General features: G+C 40.5%; 5 protein-coding genes across 8 annotated transcripts; 3 read left to right on the top strand and 2 right to left on the bottom strand.

The window, feature by feature from the left end:
* The first annotated feature begins 491 nt into the window (after positions 1 to 491).
* LOC116931832 (WD repeat-containing protein 46) lies at positions 492 to 2857 on the top strand. Its single transcript, XM_032939476.2, has 6 exons — positions 492 to 1393; positions 1464 to 1853; positions 1947 to 2189; positions 2263 to 2358; positions 2439 to 2537; positions 2600 to 2857. Exons 1-6 carry the CDS (start codon positions 635 to 637, stop codon positions 2720 to 2722), a joined length of 1710 nt encoding a protein of 569 aa, XP_032795367.2. The 5' UTR covers positions 492 to 634; the 3' UTR covers positions 2723 to 2857.
* Positions 2825 to 3714, bottom strand: LOC116931835 (uncharacterized protein C1orf131 homolog). Its single transcript, XM_032939481.2, has 2 exons — positions 3456 to 3714; positions 2825 to 3398 (listed from the first exon to the last, which is right to left on the bottom strand). Exons 1-2 carry the CDS (start codon positions 3613 to 3615, stop codon positions 2860 to 2862), a joined length of 699 nt encoding a protein of 232 aa, XP_032795372.1. The 5' UTR covers positions 3616 to 3714; the 3' UTR covers positions 2825 to 2859.
* A 62-nt stretch (positions 3715 to 3776) lies between these two features.
* On the top strand, positions 3777 to 5542 carry LOC116931833 (GPN-loop GTPase 1). Of its 3 annotated transcripts, XM_032939478.2 has the most exons (6): positions 3779 to 4166; positions 4244 to 4582; positions 4661 to 4890; positions 4947 to 5185; positions 5262 to 5383; positions 5420 to 5457. In XM_032939478.2, exons 1-5 carry the CDS (start codon positions 3921 to 3923, stop codon positions 5354 to 5356), a joined length of 1149 nt encoding a protein of 382 aa, XP_032795369.1. In that variant the 5' UTR covers positions 3779 to 3920; the 3' UTR covers positions 5357 to 5383; positions 5420 to 5457. The 3 variants fall into 3 exon arrangements, with proteins under 3 accessions (XP_032795370.1, XP_032795369.1, XP_032795368.1); XM_032939479.2 differs by having other exon boundaries at positions 3777 to 4166; positions 5265 to 5542; XM_032939477.2 differs by having other exon boundaries at positions 5262 to 5542.
* LOC116931834 (GPN-loop GTPase 3) lies at positions 5470 to 6907 on the bottom strand. Its single transcript, XM_032939480.2, has 4 exons — positions 6748 to 6907; positions 5954 to 6471; positions 5683 to 5898; positions 5470 to 5613 (listed from the first exon to the last, which is right to left on the bottom strand). The coding sequence occupies exons 1-4, from the start codon at positions 6790 to 6792 to the stop codon at positions 5532 to 5534; spliced, it is 861 nt and encodes a 286-aa protein (XP_032795371.1). The 5' UTR covers positions 6793 to 6907; the 3' UTR covers positions 5470 to 5531.
* Positions 6908 to 6967: 60 nt separating this feature from the next.
* On the top strand, positions 6968 to 12554 carry LOC116931831 (AP2-associated protein kinase 1). 2 transcript variants are annotated; one of them, XM_032939473.2, is made up of 11 exons: positions 6968 to 7151; positions 7242 to 7401; positions 7464 to 7828; positions 7891 to 8033; positions 8110 to 9159; positions 9220 to 9452; positions 9513 to 9617; positions 9827 to 9862; positions 10815 to 11229; positions 11288 to 11572; positions 11630 to 12554. In XM_032939473.2, exons 2-11 carry the CDS (start codon positions 7263 to 7265, stop codon positions 12111 to 12113), a joined length of 3255 nt encoding a protein of 1084 aa, XP_032795364.2. In that variant the 5' UTR covers positions 6968 to 7151; positions 7242 to 7262; the 3' UTR covers positions 12114 to 12554. The 2 variants fall into 2 exon arrangements, with proteins under 2 accessions (XP_032795364.2, XP_032795365.2); XM_032939474.2 differs by lacking the exon at positions 9827 to 9862.
* The last annotated feature ends 104 nt before the right edge of the window (positions 12555 to 12658 follow it).

The following is a 12658-nucleotide window of genomic DNA, read 5'->3' as shown; positions in this document are numbered from 1 at the left end:
ATCCAACGAGGCGACCAAGATCTCTAAGACCTGGCGAGTTTCTGGGGATTTATGGTTTTCTCAACAGTGAGTAATCTTCCCATGCACTGTTTGATTAGAAAGCATAAACCGAGCTTAAACAGAAGTGGAAACTATACAAGGCGTTGAAAAAAAAAAAATAATAATTCAAATACACATCTCAACGTAACCTTCATATACAATGGGAAAATTCTATTCAATTCCATTTTCATTCTTCATTTTCAAAAGAACACAGCATGATCACTGAGGAAGTGAGTCGGTGAGAGCTGACAGCTGAGAGCCCAGAGTCATAGATTAGAATTATTAGTCACGTAATCTATGACTCTGCCAGAGCGGAGCAACCGAACAAGTCGAACCAGGTCGGACAACCCAAAATCCCAAACGGCCAACTGGCCAAGGCGGAGGCGGGTAGGCGGGGCCAAACCCAAAAGACTTTTGGCAAAAGTTGAACGTTACAGAAACCTGACAACGCCGGCTAATAGAGCAGACGAAATGAAAAACTCTGGATTCTGAAGTTTCGATCTTTGTTTTACTCACGTGCTCGTGGTCTTTGATTTGTGAACCCGAAAATTTAGAATTAATCACAGTTTGAGAAGGTGACAATTTTAATTTAGGAATGATTTCTTCTAAAGCGGGCACGGATAAGACAAAGAAAAAAATGAGGTCACCTTCAAAACAGAGTCTGAAACAAAAGTTCAAGTGCAAGGAGGATGAGCATTTACTTCCCAATTTCAGAAACAAGAAACCTATAGATCAGCGAAATTCGTTCACATCCCAAACGAATGATTATTCAAATCTAAAGCTCAAAAACAAAAAATCTGCATCAAACCAAAATTCTTTCAAATCACAAAAGGATGATCATTTCCACACCACCCACACTAACAAAATGGAATTTAGGAAAAAAGAAAAGGTTGTAAAGTATGCTACCAAGCTAACAGCAAGATCAGAAATCTTGTTGCCAGAAGAAGTTGGTTTTTTGAAGGCTGGCAAAGGTGAATCTACTGCAGATATAACTCAGGTGGAGATCAAAAGTTCAGTGGACATCACCAGTGCCACTAAACAGTTTGATTTGTCCATGCAATTTGGTCCTTATGCCATCAATTACTTGCGCAATGGACGTAAAATGCTCATCGGTGGAAGAATGGGTCATGTTGCTGCATTTGATTGGGTCACCAAGGAGCTGACATGTGAAATGAATGTCATGGAATCAGTTCATGATGTGGCTTGGCTGCATAATGAAACTTTATTTGCCATAGCCCAGAAGAATTGGACCTATATCTATGACAATCAGGGCATTGAAGTTCACTGCATCAAAAAGTTGAATAATGTTCTCAAGATGGAATACCTTCCATATCACTTCCTGCTAGCTACTACCGTAAGCATAGCACAATGCATTTTCAACTGTAACCTTTTCTTTGAATATATTTCTTATTTACTACTATTAGAACGATAGCGGAACTTTAAGTTGGCTGGATGTTTCCATTGGGAAAATGGTTCAACGAACTCACACTCATCTTGGAAGACTAGATGTCTTGTGCCAAAATCCTAGCAATGCTGTCCTGTGTTGCGGACATTCAAAGGGCACAGTATCGATGTGGACGCCAAATTTCGTCTCACCTGTCATCAAAATGCTCTGCCACAGACAGCCCGTGCGTTCGGTGGCAGTCGACCAAACTGGCCGATATATGGCAACGTCATCCGTTGATTCGTCGCTGAAAATATGGGACCTGAGAACTTATAATTGCCTTCAATCATATAAGTTGGCCTCCGGAGCTTCGAATCTGACTTTCAGCCAAAGAGGACTATTGGCCGTCTCCCTAGGCAATATTGTTGAGGTAATCTTTTGGAATATCAATTCGTGAATTTTGAAAAATAAAAAAAAAATAATAAATAATTATCATGCCTTTTGCTACGGATTTCGATTCTAGGTCTATCAAGACATTTGTACTAAAACTGTCCAGGAACCCTATCTCAAACATTTCGTCGGAAATTCGATATCGGGCTTGAAATTTTGCCCCTACGAGGACGTGCTGGGAGTGGGTCACGCGAGAGGTATGTGCAGTATGTTGGTACCTGGAGCTGGCGAGCCCAATTTTGATGCTCTAGAAGCGAACCCCTTCCAAACCAAAAGCCAGCGAACAGAAGCAGAAGTCAAATCACTTCTTGAAAAGGTTAGGATAATCACATCTTGAATTGTGTGTTCAACAAAACATTGGGTTTTTTTTTTTTTTACTTGTTGGACAGATTCAACCTGAGCTCATTACGTTGGACCCCTTCGAGTTGGGTGAAGTCAATCGGCAAGCAGTGCTTGAGAAGTTCGAAGAGAAGACCAAATATATGGTATGGAAATGGGTTTTGGAATGTTTGAGAATGGTTTATCCTGTGTACGGTTTTGCTTACCATTTCACTTTGTTTCTTAGTTTGTTAAGCCACCAAAGGTTGATCTTAAACCACGTAAAAACGCGAAGACAGTTAATAAATTTCGCATTAAACAACGGCTGCAACAGGAACGACAAAAGGTACCTCTTCATTTTTAATTTGTTCTAACGTTCTATGCCTAACAATGTGATGATTCTTTTAGAAACATTCGATAGTTGCCAATGAGACTAAACAGACTTTGGTTCGGAATACTATTACGCCAAGAAAGCCAGAAAGCAAACCAAGCGTGCTTGACCGATTTAAGACTAAGACTACGAAAAAATAACGCGAAGCAAGATTAGCTGTTACATTTCCATAAAACGTTGAAAGAGAAACCAGACGTTTCCCCTTGGAATCTATATGAAAGAAGAAAAGCCTGACATGAAAATTTCACTAATAAACATAATTGTATTCCCATTGATATCAATTTTTCTTTTTTTTTGCATCTTTCATTTGCTTTTTAAGCCCTGGGCCATATTTTCCAAATCTGGCATCAAAGTTGACCACCTTATTTTTGTCCCTCCTGGGTCCTTTCTTTTTATTTGTTAATCGCAATTTAGTGGCAAAGATATGCTCATTGTCTTTCAGCCTTTTCTGTCTTGCTGCCTCTTTTTTCTTAGAATGTTGCAACAATTTGTAGTTAGTGGCCATTGGCTTTGGAGGCAAAGCTCCCAGAGACACTGCAAGGGCTATTTGAGCTTGGTTCTTGCTTGACTTTTTTAAAGCTTTAATTGTAAACTTTTTAACATCATGTTTTGCCTTAATGAGATTGAATTCTTCAGGTTCTGGAAGATTATCTCCTAGTTCATTTGTACTATTTGATGGCATTGGTTTTGTTTTCAGCTTCTTCCGTTTTCGAGGATCATTATATACAACAATAAGGGGTTCTGGGTTGCCAACTGGAGGATCAGGCAGTGTACTACTTTGTGTAGCTGCAAGTTTGTTTTTTAGATCCTTTAGACCTTTAGAAAAAGTAAGTTACATATTTTTACCAACGAGGAGAAAACTGCATGGAATACCCAATCGATTTTGAAGTTGTTGGAGATGCTTGTTCAACTTTGGCTCGTGACATTGTTGGTCCTCTGTAGGCTTAGGTTGACATACATCATCATCAGACATCTCATCATCTTCACCGTCGTAAAAGGAGTCTTCTTCCGAATCTGAAAGTGTAAGGGCCATTTCTGTCTCAAACTAGCAAACGATTAACCAAACAATGTTTTCTTTTCTGCTCCACACGTGACAGTCTTCACTATTTCTTTGTGTAGCAGACGAAAAATGCTAAAAAATTTTCATTTTTCTTTTGTTTGTGAAGTCATTAACAGATGGCAGTAATTCAGGAATGGGAGCAGCTGTAGCAAACTCATTGGGAAGTTGCAGACTCTATTTCAAACACGTTTTTGTGTTCAAGCTATTAATCCGTTTTTAGTTTTAAGTTTAGAATTATTATTTTTTTCTAAACTAAAGATTTAATAGCAGACATTTCAATGGCGACAGCAAAAACAGAAGAAGATGATGCCGTAGCTGGTACAAATTTGCTGGAGAGGCATAAAAAACCAGTCTGTTTAATTGTTTTGGGAATGGCTGGCTCGGGGAAAACGACATTTGTCCAACAGCTGACATCTCGCTTGCATGCGAGAAACAAGCCACCTTATGTGATTAATTTAGATCCAGCTTGCAGAGAAGTGCCTTATCCAGTTAACATTGACATAAGAGACACAGTCAATTATAAGGTACACTTAAAACACATTCAAGTCTTGTGAGCTACACTCAACCATTGGCTACTTTTAAAAAATATTTGTTTTCACAGGAAGTAATGAAGCAATACTCGCTTGGCCCTAATGGGGGCATTGTTACTTCATTAAATCTGTTTGCAACCAAATTTGATCAAGTTATTAAGCTGGTTGAGAAAAGATCTGCCAATACAGACCTAGCTATTTTTGATACACCAGGGCAGATTGAAGTTTTCACCTGGTCAGCTTCTGGAACCATTATCACAGAAACATTAGCTGCTCTCTTCCCAACAGTGGTGGTCTATGTCATAGATGTTGTTAGAAGTGTCAGTCCTGTAACATTTATGTCAAATATGCTTTATGCATGCTCCATTCTCTACAAACTGAGACTTCCATTTATTGTAGTCATGAACAAGGTAAATTGTATACATTATATTGCACACAAAAAACATCTCAAAGGTGAACAATCATATTTGACTGTTTTCTTTTTCAAGATTGATGTTGTGAAACATGACTATGCCCTAGAATGGATGACGGACTTCGACGCATTTGAATTGGCTTTGAGCAGTGATAGCAGCTACAATGCTAATCTATCGCGGTCACTGTCTTTGACTTTAGATGAATTCTATAAGGATCTCACTACCGTCGGATTTTCTGCTGTGACTGGAGAAGGATTCGATGAATTTCTTGCAGCAGTCGATGCCGCCGTTATCGAATACGAAACGTACCTCTTGATTAAATCTAGCTTAAGTTATTATTAACATTATTTTCATTTTGAAGGGATTACTGTCCAGAACATGATCGATTACAGAAACTTCAAGCCGAAGCGCGTTCCAAAGACAAGACTCGCCAAAAAGATAAGTTTGAAAGTGATTTCCAGGAATCAAGTCGGAAGCTGGGGATTACCACTGGACGATATGTCAGCCAAAGTAATGAGATACTCTTACGGAGCCACGCGATAGGTGGAGAGTCTAGTAGTGATGATGACGAGCGGGAGGGACGTCCTGGAGACGACGATGGTATTGAATTATTTTGATAGGTTTATATCGTTGGTAGGGAAATGAAAAATATATTTAAAACAACTTCATTTCACAGAAGAAGATGACAGAGTTGGTCATCAATCGTTCCGTAATTTTTTGGAAGAACAAAAGAAGAAGCAGCAGTCGAAGTCGAATAGCGCTTCGTCGTGAAAACCAACACAATATTCTCTTGGAATTTACTGTAAGCAAAAAAAAAAAAAAAAAATGGAATGCGCGTAAAACTAATCTACAAATATACAGACCCAAAAGAACAAGACTGCATAACGGATTCCAAAATGGGACTTTTGTATTTTTCTTTAGAAAATGTAACAAGTATTAAATTAAATTATCCCCTTCCTTCTTCGTAACCATCATCATTGCCCTCTTCTTCGTCCTCGGGAGGATCGAAATCTTCCATTTTAACATCCCTGAAATGTAGATAACATTATTATAACCGTCTGGTCGCCTGAATTAGTTCATAATATTTAAAATGATACCTGTCTTCTCCATATTGAATGCAGTTGTCTACCGTGAACAAAATGTTCGCAAGACTTTCTTCGTCTCTAATGTTAAGGGGTACGAACTTGACTAGAGAGTAATCCTCCAAAACCCGGCCAATCGCTTCCGTAAGATATCGATGCCGTTCTCGCCATTTTGAATAAATCGGAGATGATTCATCTGCGCACAAATCTTTTGCGTCTGGCTCCAAAAACCTAAACATAATAAAAACATTGGAAAATAAGTTGTGCAAGGCGCAAGGAATATTACCTATCTAACTGCTTTCGGCTTTCTCTGCTGAGTAGATCAATTTTGCTCAGAACATTAACAAAAGATACTTCAAGGCAGGTCATTGCACTTAGAGCTGCCATCGCTCCTGATATGAACGATGCAGAATTTACCATAAAATGACTATCTAAGAGGAACACAGCGCACAATCTGAAGTTCCACGATTCTAATGCCTCCATCAGTTTCTTCATAACGTTTAGGTGCGTATATAACTCAATTTGGCCAGGGCAATCGAAAATATAATAGTCATCGTCATCATCTCCAAGTTGATCCTCTAGCCACGGTAAGTTCTCTAGAAGGAACTCCATGCAAAAAACGAGACCGCCATTTGGTCCAAAATGCATTTCTTCGTCTTCCATCGCGTCATCGACGTGGATAAGATCACGGATATCGATCTCCGGCTTGTAATCAAAGGCCTCAGCTGCAGGATCCAAATTGACAATGTGTATATTTCGTCGGGTGGCTTGTCCATGTCGCTGGATCTCAGCACAGTATGTAGACTTCATTGAAAAAGATCATGCTTTCATTAGTTTGGAATGCTGATAGCTGGCTATAAAGTTTTTAGAGTATAGTTTAATGAAGATATCTAAACTGACCTACTTTGTGCGGAGATATAAAATAAATACGTATAACACAGTGAAATAAAATGAAAAAAGGCGACATAACAAATATGACAGATTGTTAAAGATAGATTTAGACTTAGTCTCAAGTAATGAAACAATATCTTAAGCATATGCCATTTATGAAGCTATGTATGTTGTTTAACTATTCTTTACCTTTCCACTACCGGCTGGACCAATAACAATCTGGGCATATCTCATTTTGTAACTTTTTCGGGTATTTGGGACACGTGAGTACCGAAAAACGAACACAAAATTAGAGAATTTCCAAAATAAAAATCCAATTGAAGTCGTCTGCGGGATAAGGTTGCTAGGCAACGAGACTGCAGTGCTAACTTGTCGGAGCGAGAATTTTCTGAAGCTTCTGACAGGTTTTGTAGGGGGGTGGAAAAACGAGCAAATTCCCGTTCGGAAGACGAGCAGCTTTGATACAATATTTGGAACTCTGCTCGATAATACTCAACTTATTTCGCATGACGTCTTCTTCGCTGTAAATCTTCCATCACAGTTTGACGCCCGTGCTGACCGTGTAACTTGGATTATTTCTTTGTCTTCAACTTGTAAGTTTGTGTCGCAATACCCGTCTGCAATTTTTTCTTGAATTTTTTGTGTTCGTTACTACATGTATAGTTTTTGTATTAAATTTGTAGCCAAGTTGTACATAATCAACCATGAAGAAATTGTTCTCAAAAATTGAGACAAAGATTGACCCTTCCCAGAAGGAGTCTAAAGGTGGCCAGGGCCTTGTTGGAAAGGTCTTTCAAGTGGGAAAACAGTTTTCTGTAACTGTAGAAGACATTATAGCTGAAGGTTGGTATCTAATTCATTTAGTTTTACTTTAATTGCTAATGTTTAAAAACTCTTCTGTCTAGGTGGCTTTGCAATTGTTTTTCTAGTTAAGGCACCAAATGGTAGTCGGTATGCTTTGAAGCGGATGCATGTCAACAATGACCATGACCTAGCTGCTTGTCGAAGAGAGATTCAAATTGTCTCTACATTAAATGGGCACAAGAATATTATTGGGTACATAGATTCAAGTATTACACAATCAAGCAATGGGGTCTATGAAGTGCTGCTCCTGATGCCATTTTACAAGACTCATGTCCTCCAGCTGATGAATGAGAGGCTGCAAACAGGCTTTTCAGAGCCAGAAGTTATGGCCATCTTTTGTGATATGTGTGAAGCAGTTTCCAGACTTCACCACTGTCAGACCCCCATCATCCATCGCGATCTAAAAGTACCTAAAATAAAAATTAAAGCGGTGGTTCATGAAACCTATACAATTTTACGATTTCGTAGGTAGAAAACATATTGTTCAACGATACTGGACATTACGTTCTATGTGACTTCGGATCAGCTACGGCCAAGGTTCTTAACCCATCCACAATGGGTGTGGTGGTAGTTGAGGAGGAAATTAAGAAATACACGACACTGTCATATAGGTAAGTGAAATGCCTCATTACGAAAATAAAATTAAAAAATTAAAGAGGTTGAATCCGTTTAAACTTAAATTTTTAGGTCGCCTGAGATGGTAGATCTGTACATGGGAAAATCCATCACCACTAAAGCAGATATTTGGGCACTTGGCTGCCTCTTGTATAAGCTTTGCTTTTTCACACTGCCGTTTGGTGAATCAACACTAGCTATCCAGAACGGACAGTTTAATCTGCCTGAAGGCCATCGCTATTCCAAATCGCTAATTTCTCTTATACGCTACATGCTCGACCCCGATTCTGATCGCAGGCCTGACATTTATCAAGTCTCTTATGCCGCCTTTAAACTTGCCGGCAGAGGTGAAACTCCCGTCGTGAATCTACTCCACAGCGTGCCTCTCGAATTAGATCAACTTCCCACTGTTGACACGCGACCTGCTCAAGTTAAGCCATCTACCACACCGAATATACCAACCAGTAGGGTGATGAACAACCAGCCACTTGTTGTAGAAGGTGGAACTACCGTCACTCCTCGCCAAAGACCCAAGGCCTCATCCATCACAAGTACTCTTGGCCAAATCCCACTGCCTACCAATAGCATGAATCCTGCCCGACGCGTTTTGCCAACTACCACCGTTGAACCTACTCTTGTTCAGCCAACTGTACCAGCTAATCCAATTTCGGTACAAGAACTCTTTCCGTCTTTCCCGCAAGATCCTTTTATAGAAACATCCCAGCCTAGCCCGGTCACCATCTCTGGTCAAGGTTATTTCAACTATGGTTATGGCTATCCAACTGCAGCTGCGAATATAACAACAGCTCCTTGTTGCCCCCAAACTTCGACTGCAACTGTTTCACCACAACCAGCCAGCCTTCCCCCTTCCGCCTTGACACCGGTTGAGTTTCGAGAGACAAGCCAGACGCAATCGGCTGATCCATTGTACTCCATTGATTCACGACAAGAAACCGACATTGCTCAGCGCTCATCTATTAGTAGTAGCGCTCCTAGGTTGAATCCATCGGCTGGGCGGACAGCCTCGCTTGATCCTCCATCGTCGTCGGTGACCCCGCCTGCGTCACCGACCTCGCACCATAGACATCGCAGGAATATGAGCGACACTTCGGCTTTCACAAAGTAAAAATGCTAAATATCAAATAATTAAAGAACGGAATTCAACTGTTGTCTCTTTCACAGGAGTTACGCTGACGAAACGAACCAGTTTCTTAAATCTTTCGTGCCTCCACCTCAAGTGACGGGTGAATCATTCGGACATGCTGACACGATGAAAGCAACTGCTGATGGAACGGCTCTAGTAGGCCATGTTGCCGTCTGGAACCCTTTTGACGACCCATCACCCTTTTGCCAGCTGAATGAAGATCACTTGTTTGGTGCTGAATTTGATAAAATCCGTCGAGGTTCGCAAAGCAGTAAGTGGAATTCGTATGTTTTTATGTGCTTAGAGGTCGTCTATAGTTTTTGTCACTTAGGTATAGTCAATGTAAAAAGCAGGGAGAGTTTAGTTATGAATGCCCCAGAAGCTGTTGCTGCGGCAGAAGATCCATTTGGAGCGGCCCCTTTCCGCCTTCCACCAGGTAATCATTGTTTCAAATTGTTATTTTGCACAAAGTAGATTTCACGCGCTTTCAAACCATGTATTTATTTATTTTTTTATTTATTTTTTTCTTTATTTTTTTCTTTTATTTTTTTTCTGTTTTTTTTTTTTTTTTTTTTTTTTTTTCTCGATTTTTTTCCAATTTGTTTCCACGCTTTTATCACACCCGACAATGGCTACTTTTCCCAGGTCGAAAAAAGTTACCGGTGACGGTCGTTGATGGAGGTAATTAAACATACACACAAAGCATTTAAGAACAAGTAAAACATGCCCGTGCAACTTAAAGAAACCTCCCCCTCCCTACCACCGTAAAAATTTATGCTCGGCGACTTAACACTCCCTCCATGTTCCAATCCTGTCCCTCCCCTCCTACTTTCTTCTACTAATTCTGTCATTTAGACAAAACTCTATAAAGTATATTAACTCTTTTGGGTCTTCCAGCCAATCATTAACGTGGATATCGTCGTCCTTTTTCCTCTATTATGATTTAAGCTGGTCCATTATAACTGGCGCATATTTACTGCCCGGGCCTCTTGTCGATTCAGCTATTCCGCCTTTTTGTCCCTTCTCCCTTTGTTCACACTAGTCAAACTTACATCACATAATTTGTTTCCGCGCTCTTTTTCTTTTTCAACTTTAGCCGCATTCCATATACATTATAATCGTTAATCATACCCTTTTTTTTTTCCCTTACCACCCCAAAACTTTATCCTCCCCCCAAATAAGCGAAATCCTCGTATGGCCGATCAAATCTGATTTTCCCAGCTCCCCCTCCGGAAATTTGATAATAACACAATGGCTTCCCAATATAACCACCCTCCTCTTCCCGCTTCAATTGTTGTTGCTATTGGTCTGCCGAACAAATAAAACCAAAAGAACAGTGTATTTCAGCACACTTTTTGAGGTTGTGTTAACAGCATTACAATTTAAAAACAATGGCTTATCGATGAGTTACTCACATGCATGGTCAGGGGCTGGTTAATTTTTTTATTTTTTATTTTTATTGTTTACTTTTAAGTTTTTAATCATACGGTTATTTGGAGTTGTGGTGAGGATGCGCAGAGGGGGAGGCGGAAGAGTTTGCACGTGATGTATAAATTCAGCATGCATTTGCCGCACCCGGATTGATTTCAGGTGTAAACTTAATTGTGTGCATATATGTGTGTCGATAAATTAGTTTCCAAGGTTAACTCAGCTGGAAACGGGTCTGCAGCTGGACAGATAGTTGTGGAACCTGCGCCAGCTGGGATATTGGCGGCGGTGACAGTAACTCCACCGCCGCCACCTCCACCGTTTGTCCGAGCTCCAGCTGAGGACCGTTCCAAGTACGAGAAGCTGTTTTGTTACGGGTATTCTGACGCCGAAGATGAACTCGACAATCAAGAAGGTGATGCAGCAATCGGGGGATTGCGACTTGACGGTCGGAATTCTAACGGAAAGGAAACTGAAGAAGGTGCCAGCAGTACTGTTGGTGCACGGCTAAACAAGAACTCTGCACGACAAAAACTAACCGACGAAGACTCGATCGGTTCGGCAACTGATCTAAAGAATTGCTGTTCAGATGAGGAAGCAGACGAACAACCAAAGAGACGGTAAAAAAAAATTAAAACCATTTCACGAATTTTCATTAATTGTAAAACATGTGTTTAGATCTCGACAAAATCTCGACGAAGAATCTGAAACGATTAGCTCATCCGTCTATCACGGAGAGAGCGATAGCGTCCGTATGGAGTCAGGCGAGCCCAAAGCTTCAAACAGCAGAAGAAAACCTGCCGGCCAAGTAACCTCTAACATGGAAGACGCTCTGGTTGGTCACGCCTTTGGAGAGCGACCCTTACTGGCCGACGATGAGCTGGACGATGACAGTCTTCATTCTGGATTGCCAAGAGCCGCGGTAAAAACAGGCCGGCTTCCTTTAGTGCCGCTGCCTTTCAGGTAAAAGAGTGTTAACAATTCAGTCACGAAACAATCGTTGAAATCTATTTATGTTAGAATTCGCAATGTGGAGAAAAAAGAATTTGTCACATCGGAAGAAGATGTGTTTGCCAAAGCACCATTTAAGCTGCCACCCAAGAAAAACGGTAACAACAGTGACATAACTGTTCACTCTGTTACTGCTTTGAAAGAGAAACGTCGTCTACATCGTTACGAGAATGTACCGCCACTCGTCGACAAGAGACCTCACGTTGCAGCGGATCTAGACCATCCGGTGCCTATTTTACCATTAAAGAGTCAGGATCTTTTCGGTCTTGTTCCATTTACAACCTTAACACCACCGTCCATCAGTGGTAGAAAATCTGGAGCTGAAGTGATTCGTCATAGCCATTTGGCAGCTGGAGAAATAGTACGCCCCTGCTTAGACTACCATGATGATCTCTGCGAGCCGGTAATCGACGTGGTTGGTGATGACGCAGGCGTCAGTAACCTTAGCTTTGAAGATATTGGACCTGAAGAAAGTAGCTGGAATGTCAACTAGCTCATACATTTATTGTTGACATTCCTTCCCATGTATACAAGTCTGGATTCTTTTTTCCCTCGCTGTGTTTTCAATTATTACTATACATATATCGGTCTAACAGTTTTATGATTTAATACGCCTTCATGACTGTACGTTTGTTTTCGATGGTTAGTTCGCCATGAGAATTCAAGTCACTGTTCGTTTAGCGTTGCTAGTAACGGTATAGTTTAAATTAAATCTCTTTGCAGGATCATTTAAGTGTACACCAGTTTTTACGGCCTTCTACGACACTGGCAACTTGCAACAGCTTGCAACTGGTTCGTTACAGCATACCGTTAATGTGTCACGAAAGTTTTGTATTATCACTTCTTATTTTGGAAAGGGATGACGTTACAGAAAAGATTATGTGATGTGCACGAATGTGATCAATCGGAAATATAGTATTCATTATCCGCGCAACCCATTGGTTTATAAACTTCACCTTAGATGTGGAGGTTTCCGGCTTGACTTCAAATGGCAGTAATAACAGATTTTTAAAAACTCTGTCCATTCCAAGAAATTGT

The sequence above is a fragment of the Daphnia magna genome, linkage group LG10 (genome assembly GCF_020631705.1).
Source record: "Daphnia magna isolate NIES linkage group LG10, ASM2063170v1.1, whole genome shotgun sequence".
In the NCBI taxonomy this organism is placed as follows: Eukaryota; Metazoa; Arthropoda; class Branchiopoda; order Diplostraca; family Daphniidae; genus Daphnia; species Daphnia magna.
The sequence above is the reverse complement of the archived record's forward strand: the minus strand, read 5'-3'. Positions and strand labels throughout refer to the sequence as shown.